The sequence below is a fragment of the Parasteatoda tepidariorum genome, chromosome 2 (assembly GCF_043381705.1).
Source record: "Parasteatoda tepidariorum isolate YZ-2023 chromosome 2, CAS_Ptep_4.0, whole genome shotgun sequence".
Taxonomy (NCBI): domain Eukaryota; kingdom Metazoa; phylum Arthropoda; class Arachnida; order Araneae; family Theridiidae; genus Parasteatoda; species Parasteatoda tepidariorum.
Genome location: NC_092205.1, coordinates 36,788,384 through 36,805,168, shown reverse-complemented (window position 1 = coordinate 36,805,168; position 16,785 = coordinate 36,788,384). Strand labels below are relative to the sequence as shown.

At 28.2% G+C, this 16,785-nt stretch overlaps 2 protein-coding genes across 2 annotated transcripts in view; both read left to right on the top strand.

The window, feature by feature from the left end:
• The window catches only part of LOC107442483 (diuretic hormone receptor), a 148,675-nt gene that overhangs the window by 53,230 nt on the left and 78,660 nt on the right, over positions 1-16,785 (top strand). The window lies entirely within an intron of this gene.
• Positions 14,626-15,744, top strand: LOC122269783 (general transcription factor II-I repeat domain-containing protein 2-like). The gene has a single exon (XM_043044538.1). It carries the CDS (start codon positions 14,626-14,628, stop codon positions 15,742-15,744), a length of 1,119 nt encoding a protein of 372 aa, XP_042900472.1.

Sequence of the window (16,785 nt, the reverse complement as noted above, 5' to 3'; positions counted from 1 at the left end):
CAAACTTCAATAAACGTTATATATTTTTGATGGTATTGTTTTGAAATCAACAGACCTTTAAATTTACAGCAAATACTTAATATCAATTTTTAAATGTGTTTCATGTCACTTAGTAGCATAAATTTTAAGTGTACCAGTATTAATTATAGGTAATTTTAAAAATAATATATGATATTTTAAAAAACAATCATACAATGGAAGATGTTCCTCAGAGTTGGTTAGTCCCTTTTCATATTCGAGCATATTTAACTGATGAGATTGTATCAAGACATCATCAGAATATTTTTTTTTATGTTTCAACCATTTACAAGTAAAAACAAAGAGAAATTACATGTGATATCATTTTCATAAAGAAAAGAAGTCATTTGCTATTTACCTATAAGAAAGATCGGGTAGTTAATTTGCAATACAGCTGACTTTAACGGCTAGCTCTCCCTTTTTTGGAAATTATCCTCTTGGCTGTAGTTGGTCTTAATTTTAATTCAACCTTTTGTTTCTTTTAAAATATGTTTCTTGAACTAAAAAAAATGCCAATAATAACTTTTTTTTCGTCGTTAAATACCGCTGGATTGGAAAATCGCTACTTGGTATTGGGGTTAAACCGGGTATCTTGATTCTGACGAAAATAGTTCTGTTTTCTGTCGGACTGACTCTAAATGTTTCCTTATGCTTCCTCTTTACTTTTTATAACTGTAATGACCAATAAATGCTATCCTTTTTTATTGGACATTACAGTTATAAAAAGTTTTTTTTAATCCAACTTATTATCCGTTTATTAAGGATTTTTACCCTATCAAACAATAGAGGTTTAGTTCAATAGTAGGATGGTTCTGTTTCGGTTTCGATAAATTCTGTTTTTATGACCGGGCACGCCAAGATGGGAGATGATTGGGTACTAACAGCACTACATAAAAATCTCTTAGAATATCAGGAGATAGAGAACAAAATATGAAAAAACATATGCTAATAAAAAAAGGAAAGTTGTTTTGCAGTGAATGAATAAAAAAGAAAAGTGTGCAACCAAAATTACCAAAAAGAGAAGTCTAGGAAAAATCAACATAACAAAAGAGATTTATTGAAAAAAAATCCTTGATGATTTTCTACTGATAACTATAAACGCGCTTCAAATGCTTATTGTTATATCGAAATGATATATTTTAGATTTTAACTGAAAAAAAGGGTGGATCCAATGAAGAAAGAGATTTTGCTGGGCCCACGAAAGCTGCAGTCAGTGGCGTACATAGACTCAGGTGAGCCCCTCAAGATTTAAAAATGCGGCTTAGATAAAAAAATCTTAGACGTAACACAATTTTTTTTTAAATTGTAGTATGAAACAATGAAGAGATATCCGGGAAAGAGAAACGCGGATATTCGGGTATATATTTTAATTTAACTTATTTAATTATGCATTTCATTTTATTCATTAATACACTTTATTTTAATTTATATTAATTCAGATACTTTCATTTAATTTTTCTCATTATAAATTAAAAATGAATTGTGATGTAAAAGCGGAATTTAAAAAAAGTTCTAAATTGGAAAAATGTGTACACTTACCGACTTAACACATTAAAATGAAATAAATATTAATTAATATTTAATATTAATTACATTGAAATTAATATTTAACTTATTTAATTATGCATTTCATTTCATTCATTATTTTAATTTATATTAATTCAGATACTTTCATTTAATTTTTTTCATTATAAATTAAAAATGAATTGTGATGTAAACGCGGAATTTAAAAAAGTTCTAAATAGGAAAAATTTATACACTTACCGACTTAACACATTAAAATGAAATTAATATTAATTAATATTTAATATTAATTATATTGAAATTAATATTTATAATTCTTTTTCTTATTATCTAGATTCTTTTAATTAATTATTTTTTTATTATTTTAATTCTTTTAATTATTTTTTTCCCTTTTTTATCAGTCAACTTAATAATATATTTGCACGTAGCGCAAAAGTGCATTTTAAAATAACTTAACTGAAATGCTCTTGAATTAAAATTTAAAAAAATAATATTTTATTGAGCAATATTAATGCAAATTAAATACTTAATTAAAGAAATTGTATGGGGTTTTAAATGACTTAAAATAAAAGAAATACATTATAACTCAAAATAAAATTCAACATTTAGTTAGGATTCAGTTCAGGGTGTTCATTTAACTTCAGGGCATTTATATTTAGTGAATTATAAAAAATTTTACGAATGTTTAATCGTAACAGGTCAACCGACGGAGCTGGCATGTAAAGAAAATATGCATAAGATACTCTGTTAGCAACTGATTAATCTTATAAATAAAGCTGGGGTACTGCTACTTATGGCGCGAAAGTGCAAGCGATATTAAATGACTGTTTATGTTGTAAACCTCTTCCTCTGCTTTTTAAGGGACCTTTTTATTCTTTTAGTTTTTATATATTTCTTAAATTTTTATTTATTCTTTTTTTTTTCTAATTTTCATTTATTCATTTTTTTAAATTTTTATTTGTTTATTTTTTTGCTTTTTATTCATTTTTTTTATTATTTATTTATTTTTTCGCTTTTTATTCCTTTCTTTATTATTTTTTATTCTTTTTGTTTTATAATTTTTTCACTCTTTTTGTATTTTAATTTAATTTCTTTTGTATTTTTGTACTTTGTATTTATTGTAAATATCTGAAAAAGGCTCTGACATTAAGAGATTATGTCGTTAAGAAGCCTCTTACTGTCCCCAAACGACACTTTATGCAGATTTACACATGACAGTTAAACATACACTTTCGATTATGAATGCGAAGTAATCTATATTTCACTAACTTTTTGACTACAGATTACGACCACTTGAAATAAGAATCTAATGGTCGCATCATTTTTCCTTTATTCAAAAGGATTTCAAAACGATTCCCATTTAATGGACAGTTAAGATAGAAAGATTTGCTGAGTCAAGTTACTAATTGTCCGGTTGCTATATTAAAACGAACGGTTCAGTGTGAACGATCTAATAGACGTTAGAATAACATTGCGTCTGTGAAATATAAAACGATATTTTATAAGTCGTTCGTTATTATGGGAAGAGCGTAGACTACATAATTAGTTATTTTTCGTCAATTAATGATTAATACGGTAAGTTATATCTGTTAATTAGTTAGGGTTTTAATAATGTTTTATCTGACAAATGCACTGTCGAACAAATGAGTTGTCGGGCAAATAAGCTTGACCAAACTTGCGATTTTTATAAAAATTTACTAGTATTCTAAATGTCTAAAATGATTTTTACCCATAAATTTTTTGCCAAAAGCGAATAAATAATTTTAAATTAAATTGCCTCGAGTGTATAGCTTTTAAATATTTGATTTATTTGTTTTTCTTGCCCAGACAATCAAGCTTAGCAGCTAAACTATACGTTACGCAAAACCAAAAAATCACTTTATAGATTTGAATTTTAAAAAAAACTCTTTCGAAAATAAGCCATTATATTATTCTTAAATAATATTTAATTACACTGATAGTTAAGGCATATGCATTATTTATAAAAAAACTAATGAAAATATACACTGTAAAAATTTTGGGTAAAATTGCATTAAAAAGTACTGGCACTCAGGGTGTGCACTTTTTAAGTAAAATTCATTTTTATAGGAGCATTTAACGAAACTAAAAATCTGATACACCGTAATTTTTACAGTAGAAATCGCGGCAAAATTACTGAATTACTTTAATTAAATAAATATTACTGTAAAAAATAACGTAAAAATGGATTTTACTGATAATGCACCCTAAATGCAGAACTTTTAATAGTTTTATAGTGAAGTTAAAATATAAACTTACATTATAAGTTATGCTATCTAAATTTTAATGCTTCCACTTTTATTCAAAAAGTTTAATCGTAAACAATTATGCTTTATAGCTACAGTAAATTCAGAGAAATAATTATTACAAAATATTTCTAATATAACATGTCATTCGTTAAGCCTGCTAGATGGCGGTAATTATCAATGTTTCATTTGTCAATTAATCCTTATCACCTGTATGGATATTATTTTCTTTTTACTTAATCATCAGTCATTCGTGAGCGGCATTCCCACTGTTCCGGTACACGCATTCAACAAGAAAGAAATCCAATAGCAACAGTGCTGTAGTTTCACAGCACATTAATTAAACCCACAAAATTCTTCGCCTCTCCTGGTTACAACTGAGTATCTGTAACATAGATTGAATGTTGCATTGCCCCTCATCAAATTATGTCAAATGCGATAAGAATATTAAAAAAGATTAATAGTAGAATTATTCAGTTATAAAGGTTTTCTTGATAGTTGCCTGGGTTAATCTCTTATATACTATTAATAATATATAATAAATATTAATAATATATTTATAAACTATTTATATTACTATAACTACATAATACTCTATAAGTAAGTTGGAAATTAGTTTGGATAAAGCAATATTTTTATAATTCTGTTCGATAGGTCATTGTACTATGCAATGATCTATTTTATAGAGAGCTGTTATAATTTTTTTTTCAGTTTGAAATGAATCCGTCTAATTTTATTTTTTTAATTTATTTGATCGATTTAGAAGATCTAACTCACCGTGGTTAAATTTAGAACACAAACGTAAATAAATTGCAATTCCTTTTTTAACAATACATAAAAGTTGAAAAAATATAAACTGTATTTTAATTTTTTCAAATGACAACGAGGTTCCACTGTCATCTCACTCCGCTTGCCAGCAGCTCAAAGAAAATAATTTTGTTGCTGAAATATATAATTATTATAATTTTATGTAAGACCATTTTGTTAAACTGTTAATCCTAACTAAATGAAAGATTACTTGTGTAATGAACTGTAATTAAAAAAAATAATTAAATTTAAGATTTCAAAATGTGCGACTCAATAAAAAGTAATAAAGGAGAAGTAATTTTAATATTTAGTAATAAATAACGACAACCTTACATCATGTAACAGCTTAAGCTGTACAGCTTTCTTCTTCTCGTTAGTGCCTTTTATATTTTTAAAAATCTCGATATAAAGGTTAAGGTTTGTAGTCGATATAAAAGTTATTCTTTGTAATGATAATAATTATTGTACAATTTAATTTGCTGTTATTTCTGACATCAAATCAACCATGCAATCATAAAATGAATATCTCGAAAGAGAAATGAAATTTTCTACGCAATGAATATAATCATTAATTAAAGCAAAAAAGAGAAAAAGTCGCAAAAAAAAAAACTCAAAATTGCAATAATTTTCGAATAAATTGTTAATTTGAAATAAATATTTTACCATGTGAATAAGTTACAATATCATAACGCGTTAAAGTTCATAAATGAAAATATCCCTTACAGGAGTAGCTCCAATCACCTCCTCCGACGTGGACCGGCACCGGTACGTGAATCAAATGGTACCAGGCCACCCAAAGAACATCAAATTATTTCCATTTTATTTACTATATTTCTTTCTGGTTTGTACGACTTTCCATGGACGAGTGGTGAATCGGGAGTTGAAAGAAACCTAAAGCCGCAACTATACCACGCATACAATTGCATTTTATTTTGAAGGCATGTTTAAATACAATTAAATTAAAATTAGCAAATCGAAACAATCTAAAATATATAAGCAATCAAACTCCCCCACCCCCATCAGTGGTCAGTGGTAAAATTATAAAGCGTTGACCAGACAGCGACAATAAAGTGTTGGGGAGGCCTGTCTCACAGCTCATCAAATTTCAACTATGTTGCATTTCAGTGGGCAATAGATTGTAACAGACTGTAAGTATGACAGCTGTTAACACTCGAACTAATAATCAAATCTTTCTTTTTTTTTTTAATTCTATAGCATTACTTGGACAAATTTCTACACACCTTTGTAATTTCGAGTTTCTAGGTCAAATAGATAAAAATTTTAAAAAATTAAAAAATTAAAAAATTAAAAATGAAAAAAAGCACTTAAAACTGCAATTAACTTCGAATTGGAATTTAACCCCATAACAAACTTATTATTTTAAAAAAATTATCATAAAAGTGCTTATTTTTTTTATTCAGGAAAATTAAAAAGAGTTGTTTGTAGTACAATATATGAATTCATTTTTAATTTTGGAATTTTTCTTAGCTTGAAATTTTGAACTCCATAAATACTCCATATGTCCATGGACATCTAACTCTACAATGTATACAATTTTAAAAAATATATTATAACAGAACAAAAATCATGTGTATTCACAAAGAGCATAGTAGCTAAGCTATCTACATTAACATAAACTAACTATATCCAGTTACATTAAAAATAGTCTGGTGCACAGCCATCTAGTCTGTAAAATAAAAAATAAAAAATTCCAGACTCAAAAGATGGATATATTTAACCCTTTTTGATGCATTAATTTTGAATGCTCTACCCCGGAAATATCACGAGCAAAAGAAATAGTAGACGAAAGCTCAACCCGTAATTTTGACGGGAGCGAGAGGAAAGGCGTTAAAAGAAGTTAAAAACAAACTTTGTAAAGTGTATGCACAAAAATGGCTTTTCCAGCCCATCAAGTTCCAACGCTATAGTTACATTACTGTTGCTTTCAAAGTAGCCCACATAATACTTTTTACCACAAGTTTAACGGTTAATTGCTCTCGAGCAAATTATCGAGTTTTAAATCTTTTTATTCCATGGTCTTTACTGTATGCATTCATAACTTTATATTTCCAAGTTTCATAGATTTTGCGTTGTAAAGTAAAATGTATTGTAAAGTAAAACACCCACACGTCGGAGCTTATGATTTTGTACTAACGAGAGAAAAAATGACTTGTGATAATTATCTTCCTTTGTTATCTACCTAGTAGCTTAGATGTAACGGACCTTTGAAAGCTTTAAAAAAGAGCATTTTATATTTAATAGCATTAAATAATATATATAGCTTTATTTATATGGATAATAGTTTTAAATATATAGCTAATAGCTTTACATTTTGCCGATAGATTTTTCTTTTTCTTGAAAGTTTTTTTTATTCTTTTAAATAATTTTGTTTAAAATAATACCAAGTGATTCCATTTATCTACATATGTATGTTATTCCATTTAATATCACACAATCTTAGGCAAGATATAGTTGGTTTTGTTTTTTGAAGTTCATTGACCAGCATATGAAGTACTAAGCGTACTTTTATTGTGACGGAGATTTCGAACTTAATTTTTCTCTCTGCTGTTTGACTCATTGCAAAAAGGATTTCTATGTTTCCTTCTTTTTTCAAAAAAGCTTGGAGTTAGTTTTCTTTTAAGATTGGTCTCTTTAGACATATCTCACCTCAAATTTCCTCAGTGAAGTGCTAAATGCTTTTAACTTAAAGAAAGTTTAAAGTAATAAGCCAATGTTACAAGTGAAGCTTAAAATACTAAGCTACATTTGTTCTACATTCAAAAAGAAATTCTGGTAAAATTACCGTTCTGTATGATAATTACATTTCTGGTGGAAAGAAAACTATAAATCGAATATTAAAAAGCAAAATATGCGTTAGTTAAACCATTTATTCGATAATGATTTACCGGAAGATCTGGTTCATAAAATACTACACACTTAGGTTCTTATTACTACACACTTAGTAAATAGTACAAAACTGAAAAGTAAATTTAACCGAATAATTTTTTTTATTCCACGGTATATTTGACCATACTTTTCTTCTCTGTGTAGTAATGAAGTAGTTGGCAGTATAGCAATCACTGATAAAAGAAGTATGAATTAACAGAATTTCACGACGTCGTTAATTTCGAATTTTGAAATTACCAGCATATGACATTAAATTTTCTACAACGTAAAACATGAAGATATTCTAAAAAAATTTTAATTGTAAGTTGTTGTTTTTTACCAAAATAATATTTATTTCATACAGAACAAAAGAAAAAGGTTAAGTGCAAAAAATTTTTGTTTCTTAGCTCAGGAATAAATAAATTTGTTTTAACGGAATTATCAACTAAATTGATACTTATTAATATGGAAAACTCATTATAATAGTTTTATAATACTTAAGTGAGACAAATTACTAACATTATTCATGCACAAAGCAGTGACTTAATAATGATCGTCTAAAAGATTTTAAAACAATTAAGGGTTAAATCCGGCCCCTAAATTGAAAATGGGAAAATTAATGAAAGATTAGTACTTAAAAGCAATTAAGAAAATTCAATTCTCTAATTTGTTTCCTAAAACAGTTTTTTTTTCGATATTTAAAAGGATGTAAATGTATTTACTGCTTATACATAAACATTTCATTCACTTTTTCAAAAAAGATTTTAGTTAAAATATAATTCGTGTTTTTTCGAACCTAGATGAACTTATCTTTTGCATCACGCTGTTTTGTTTGTGCGGAATATATTTTTTATTCATTACCTGATTCCACGAAATTTTCCTTAATTCATAAATTAAAGAAAAAAATTATTAAATGTTTAAAGTGTTTTTTAGCGAATTTTCGCGTCTAACGTAGTTCACAGGAGACATAACCAATATTACCATTTCAAAGAGTTAAAACAAGCTGCTTGTTGCAACTATATAAAGCAATATATAGAATATTTTAAAGGAAATAAATGAGCTTACTGTTTTCACAAAAATATTTTCACTTCATAAATTTCGACACAAATTATTTCAGTTTAAGCATAATTCCAGAACATTCCAACATAAAAAAAAATTTATTCTAGGAGGTAAATAAACTCGTAATTTTCTTCTCACGTTAAAACTTGTCATGTTCGTGTATGTTAAACTTTTCGTTATATTTTTATGATTCTACGAACCTTTTCTCAATACATTAAAGAAAATTTAAAAAAAGAAATAATTTATATTATATGTTCCAAGTTTGTGTTTAATAAAGGCCTTGTGTGTAACATAGTTTAAAATTCATGGCTCACAGATTCAAACAAGTTTTAAAGTTTTTAAAAGAATGTAAATGTGTTTACCACTGTCACATAAATATCCGAAACTTTTACTACTGTTTACTACTGTCCCAAAATTTGACATGAATTATATCAGCTAAGGCATATTTAAAGCATAACTCTTGTACATTCTAACATAGAATAAAATTGTAATTCTAAGTCGTAAATGAACCACCGTTTTTCGTCAAACATTTCATGAATGCGAAATTTTTTTATCTATATTTTCATATGATTCCACGAAATTTTCTTCGATTTATGAAAACAATAAAAAAAATTAAATCAAGTGTTTCAAATTTGTGTTTGATAAATTACCTATATCTAGTATAGATGGAGAATCGCAACAAACGGCTTCAAAATTGTCCACGACAGAGAGATATTGCAAATGATTACGAAACATGGAAAAATATCTCTCAAACTCCTTGCTCCGTTTAAGGATTGCCATTCATAAAATAAACTTTAATAAACTTCAAGACCATTGGTCAGTTCTTGAAATGGTCATATCACTCTAAAGGCTCAGAAATGAAACAATTCGATCCTTGATTCCTATTCAATGTATAATTAATCTTAACCTGTTTTATACAAAAAAGCAACTCTAGCAGGTTAAAACTATATACCAGGGATTGCATATCATTGTTAAGCAGGGATTCCATTTTACTAAGCAGGAATGTTAAGCATTCCTAAGCATGACGGTAATAGTAATTTTATTTTAAATATTCCATTTATCATGTATTAAGTTTTAATATAAGTCTATTAGCTTAATTTAATGATGTATTGATGAATTAAATGAAACCTTAAAGAATCATTTTTTTAAAAAAAATGTCAATTAAATATTAACTAGAAGAGTAAATGAATCACATTTCTTTAAATCTTTCCATCCATTTTATACATATTTAATGTCTACAATTTAATTGTATTTATCCTTTTACTTTTGTTTCCAATTAAAAAAATCTGCATGATAGCCAAAAATATGTTTAATAAATCAGAGATGATTGGTCTCGACTCCAAAATCAATGTTTCCTCGATTATATTACTACGTCGTTAGTTATTTACTCTGAATAATACTTTGGAAAAAAAGTAGGAAGTGATTAAGTTATGTCTATAATATTATGATTCTCTCTGAACAAAAATTTACGAATTTATATTTTATAGTTCTTTATTCAGTTACAGAAAAACAAGGAAAAGTATTAAACCATTTGTAGTTGGTACAGACCTGTAATGTATAAGTTGCATAAAATACACTCTCTTATCGAATGTTATAGAAGTCACTGTGTCTATAATAATATGATTCTCTCTGAACAAAAATTTACGAATTTATATATTATAGTTCTTTATTCAGTTACAGAAAAACAAAGAAAAGTATTAAACCATTTGTAGTTAGTGCAGACTTTTAATGTATAAGTTGCATAAAATACACTCTCTTATCGAATCTTATAGAAGTTACAATTCGATCAATGTTTGATAAAAGCAGAAGTTGTTTCTGCCTCGTTGATTAGAGAATGACCTGAGAGAGCAATTTGTGTAATAGATTCTCTTCTTTAATGCCAAGGGTTCCCAATTTCTTACCATGCGGTCAAAATACCAAAGAGGGTTTACATTTGGAGTAAATGCTTTGAATCACTTTATTGCTAAACTTTATTTTCTGAACTTTCTTTTATCCCATATGCACTAAAGTATGTAGTGAACATATACTAGTTTTCTAAGAAAATCAATTCATTAACGGTTCGTATATTTTGATAATCATGTTTACTTAATACGCTTTTCCTAATTGACCAATTATCATTCAATTTCCTTCAAAAGTTATTTAAATTTCTTTGGAATTTCAATAATATAAAAGTAACATTCAGGAAATGATTTTTAAATTCTGCTTATCATTATTTTTTGTGGTATGAAACTATATTAAAATCCAAAATCTTGATAAATTGATACTAAGCAAAGTCCATCTTCCATCTATTTAAGAAAAGTAGAAGGTGGTTTTACGAATTTTCTCATTCGATAAAAACTAACCAATAGATAATACAAAGGACTGCTTTAAAATGTGTCTACAAATATTAGAGGGTTTTAAGCATATCAGTCTGGAAAGCCTCAGAGGATAGAGTGCTTGCATTCCATTGAGTTGACCCAGGTTCGAATCCATGTGATTGCTGGTCGATTTGTATACAACTCCCATATTGTACCTCAGTGTTCACGTAAAATATCTCAGTGGTAGACAGATAAGAAATCAGAAAACTTTTGCCGGTTGTGTTAACCAAGGGAAGCTTTTATTTGTACCCCTCTAGGCAACTATGATGTAGATTAGCTCCATCAAGAAGTCCTCCGTGATGGAGAGAGTGTCTAAATGATTGTTTAAGATATTTTCTCTCTAATTGGTTTGGTTTAAAATTATAAAGCTACTGGGTTTAAAACCGATTGCTGTACACCCAAAAAAAGTTGGTAATTTTAGGAAGGGGATAAAACAAAATAAAATATGTGAGAATATCACATTTGAAGATTTTGCATCTTTATTTCGGATTAGAATGCATGAAATGACTTAAAATGTTTCTTTTTTATAAACAAAAATTCTGAGATAAATCAGGAGGAGACATAAAAATTTTACTGTAATTTCTTTAAATATTTTTGTAGATTGCTTATCTATGTTTCGTAAATATTATTATAACTTTTGCAATTATTGGATCATTTGTGTTGTATGAAGCTATCTAATTAAACATTTTATGTTATACTTATATCAAAAACATTACAGTTTCATGCCACAATTTTTAACTTTTATACGTGTTGACAATATATATATGCTGACATAAAATTTTGGAAATTGCTAAATTAGCGAAATAAACTTAACTTAGGAAATAATTAAAATTAGTAAAGTAACCAAAACTGCATTGAACATGAACTTCGTTAACATATTTAACATACTTAATTGAACTTAATTGAATTTAATTAACATACTTAGTTGAACTTAATTGATCTTAATCAACATACTTAATTGAACATGAGGGCACATTTTCTTGCGTTGCAAATAGAAAATTCCCTACACAATTACATGATATCATTGTGAAACTTTAAAATTTTTAGATTAACTTAGCGAAACTCCTTGACCTAACTAAAATATTTTTGAAGCCAAATAAAATCAAATTAATCTTTAATGGGAAAGAGCACAGCTATTTATTCACTACTTGCAGTGAAGAATTTAATTTAAAGCATAAATCAAAGTGATAGAAATAAATCACACGCATAATGAACAACGTTTGGAATACAAAATGTAAAATTTTGAATGTTAGAATTAGAAGCTGTGATCTAATATTTTAAATATTCTGTTGGCAAAAGTGAGAAAGTTTCTACCCAACCTTTGATTTGGACATACATCTTGTGCTTCGTTAATTCCGTTCACTTTTTAAATGAGTGAGATTTTTGAATATGAATGCAAGTCTGTGGGAGGATAAATTTTAAACTATACGAACGTGATGTTTCTATTATTTCTGTTAGTTTTAATGAACTGGTGATTTTATTTTTTGCAAATTTAAATTTCAGATTGTCAATTTACAGCGTATCAAAACTTATTCATCCCTTATTATTCTTTACTTGTTTTCTCAATGACTGTATTATTGGCATTTAATTGTTCTTTTATTTTTATTATTACTATGGAAGCAACGGGAATAAAAACTGTAAATCAGGAAAATAATTAATTGCGTAAATACATTTTTTGACATCCGATTTTTGACATTTAAAGCAGCAGAAAAATAATCGTCATAAAATTTAACAAAGATGGAGCGTATAAATAATTTATTAAATATGTTTTTAAATAATTTTTTTTACATTAGCGTTTTTTCATTAGATCGTAAAACCAAAGTTTAATCAAATTAAATTCAGAAAGAAAATTTAAACTTTTAATTCAATTTTATTCAATTTTATTCAAAAAATTCAATTTTATTAATAAAAAAAAGTTTATTCAAAGTTGATTCATTTGTGCAGTTCTGCGTATTTATTTTGTCTGATTGAATGCACGAGTTTTAAAAAAAATCTGTATATTAATGTCTAAATATTTTTTACAACGTCCTGAAACGAGAGAGTGCCATATTTAGTAAAAATACGTTTTTTTTGTGTGTGTAAATACACAAAAAACGTATTTTTACTAAATATGGCACTCTCTCGTTTCAGGNATATATATATAATATATATTTGCTTTCCTGAATACAAAAAATGTCGAAAATTTAAAGAAGTTTGGTTTAATTTCTTAAAAAAATGGGGCGTATATTTTCTAAATAGACAAAAGACAATATTTCATTTTTGTTGCATCCTGAAACGAATGTTTTCCATTTCAATGAGAATGTTAAAAGCAGTTTAAAAGTTTAAATTTTTATATTAAAAGCATATATCACATAAAAACTTACCTTATAATTTTATAAGTTTCGTTTGAATTTATCTTCCAAAAACAGAAGAATGTCAAGACCACACAAACTTAACAAAAATCAATGCAAAAACTGTTAATTTTTTCTCTTACTTAAAGAAGGCTTTCTTAGGAAAATTTCCCTTAGCAAAATTAACTCAAACTAAATATTTCTTTTTTATGAAATCACTCGTATCCGGGAGAAAGAAAAAATACTTCATTAAATTAAAAATAATGAAAAAATGTGATTAAGCAATGTGACTATAATTTTTTCTGAATAATGAATTTTTTGGGTAGTTGAGATTTTAATCTCCTCGAAAAAAAAAACAATTATACAGTTCCCAAACATAAAAAAAGTATGCATTAAAAGTAGTTAAAAGATATATAAAAGTTTATTTTTAGTGTTTGCACAGTGCGTAATATAAAATCCCGTGTGAATAACTTTTAACATAATAATCAAATTTTTACGTACCAACTTGCAACTTTAGTGTTTCCCCAGATTGGCCTAAAATATTCAAATTAATTAATGCAGATCATATTTTAAATTGATTTCTTAAAATTACATACAAAATGAAGCAAAAATTTGAATGCCTTATAATTCAAAATATTTTTGTCCATTATCGGATTAAATATAAAAAAATATAAAAAAAAGTTTTTAAAAAGAGCTAATTTGTGCGAATTTATCTTTAAGCTTTGCAATTTTCGACATACCTATTTTAATTTATTAATACCCCAAAAGGGGAAATTAACATTTGAGCCACTACCGAAACTATTGGTTATCTAGACCAGGGGTCTCCAAACTTTCCAGCCTTAGGGCCATACTGATTACTCCAGTAAGTTCCGAGGGCCAAAATCATATTATCATTGTTGCCGGTGGTAAAAAGTGAAATAGTCCACTGATGAAAAAAAAAGTCCGATAAAGTACGCAACGTTTAAATCGGACTAAAGTCCGCAAAATGGCAACACTGCATATTATTAATTTTCCTGTCATTATCTGTAATTTCTAGATTAGTGGTAGAGTACGAGCCATGAGGAGTAACGTGACACGACATCTGGTGGACACAAGCGGAAATAGGTAGTACCTTCTATCGCTAACAGATGGCGCTAATAGCACGTACAGAATAATCTCGTTGGTTCGAGAAAGTTCTGGTGTCTTCCACTCACTTCTAGATGGCAGTAATTGGAATATATAAGAAGGCTAGTGGCGCAACCACAAGTCAGTTCCTATGACACTGTTGTGAAATAAAATAGTGCGTACCTCCTTAAAACGTGTTTGTACGTGTTTAAGTTTAAGACATCTTTGTAACAGTATTTTGATTTGAATTGTTGCTTTTGTGTGTGATTTAGTAGTATGGAAAAGAAGCGAAAAATTGATATTGAATGCAGAAAATTCAAAGATCAGTGGAACATTCAGTATTTCGTAATTGAGTCCAGTAACAAGGCGCTATGTTTGATTTGCAATGAAAGCATAGCCGTTCTCAAAGAATGTAACATTCAACGTCATTATGAAACAAAACATTTTCAAAATTACTCAAAATATACAGGAAGTTTGCGGACAGAAAAATTCGAAGCTATGAAGCGCGGATTGAAATCGCAACAATCTTCATTTACAAAACTAAAAACTGAACAAGAGGCTGCAACTCGTGCCAGCTTTCGTGGGGCTCTTGAAATTGCAAAACGTGGAAAACCATTCACAGATGGAGAAATGATCAAAGAATGCATAATTGCAGTAGCCGAAGAAATGTGCCCTGAAAAGGTAAATTTATTAAAAACTGTCAGTATGTCAGCAAACACTGTGGCTCGAAGGGCAGAAAACATCGCTGAAAATATATCCTCTCAATTGTTCGACAAAAATAGACATGTTGAGTGGTTTTCTTTGGCCTTGGATGAGTCAACGGATGTGTCAGATACTGCTCAGGTGTTGATTTATATTCGAGGAGTAGATAAAAGCTATGAAGTGCATGAAGAACTTCTTGATATGTATAGTATTCATGGTACAACTACTGGTACAGATATTTTTAAAGGAGTTGAAATGGCCATTAATCAAAAGAACCTTCGATGGAAAAACTTGAAATGTATTACAACTGATGGAGGCAAAAACATGAGTGGGAAAGATAAAGGAGTGGTCTCTCTTGTGTCAAAGGCTGTAGAAAATGACGGTGGTTCAAAACCATTAGTCTTACATTGTATCATTCATCAACAGTCTTTGTGCGGAAAATGTTTGGATATGTCTGAAGTTCTGAAACCAGTCATATCAACTGTTAATTTTATCAGATCTTTTGGGCTGAATCACCGACAATTCCGACAATTTATTGCAGAGATAGGAGAATATGACTTACCTTATCATACTGCCGTACGTTGGCTTAGTTGTGGGAAAGTCCTTCAGCGCTTTTTTGAACTTCGAGCAGTGATCGAAATTTTTTTGAATGAAAAGCATCGCCCTCTTACTGAATTAGAAAACAACGCATGACTGTGGAAGTTAGCATTCTATGTTGATTTGACAAAAAATGTAAACGAACTGAATTTGAAATTGCAAGGAGAAAACCAGCATCTTCCTGATTTATACACTAATATCAAATCATTCGAGGAAGAAATTGATACTGTTTCAATCACAACTACGAAGTAAATGTTTTTCACATTTTAAAACATGTGAAATATTCAGCCACACCACTGAGACTGAGTTTCCTATCGATTTTGCAATCGAAACATCGAGTGCTTTGAAAATAAATTTTGATACTCGTTTCTCGGACTTTGATGCCATTGCGAATCAAATTAAGATTTTTCAGAATCCTTTTGATACTGACATTGAAGCTATAACCCCGGAACTTCAAATGGAGATGATTGATCTACAGTGCAGTGATATAATTAAGAACAAATATCAAAACTCATCTTTGTTGGAATTTTATAAGAGTCTTCCACTTACACAATTTGATAATTTGCATAAATTTGCACGTGGGCTATTTTCTGTTTTTGGTACTACTTATTTGTGTGAGAAGACCTTCTCCAAAATGAAGTACACAAAAAATGTTTACAGATCTAAATTAACTGATGAGCATCTTAAATCTCTTTTAATAATTGGTACAAGTAAAATTAGTCCACAACTACAAACTATTGTCAGTGGGAAATCTCAATTACATAAATCTCATTAGTATTTCATATGTCATTATGCTTGTTATAAGTTATGTTTTTATTTAAAATGCATAAAATGTTAGTTGGATTCATTTCAATAATTTGTTAGTTATTATATACTGAAGTTAAATTTTCTGCATATTATACATCTCTTTACTCATTACAATTCTGTGTTTCTTTATCCAACTTATCACAAAAACAATAACAATAAGCCTACAACAATGTTATGAGTAGTTAGCCCATGACCATATCAATGTAGATGTCATATTAATAATTATTCAACATAAAATTAGAACACTTCAGTAAACTAAATTTAATTTGCTATAAAAAATATGTTCTCTAAAAGGAGTTTTCAAGTATGCTAGCTCTCCGCGGGCCGGAC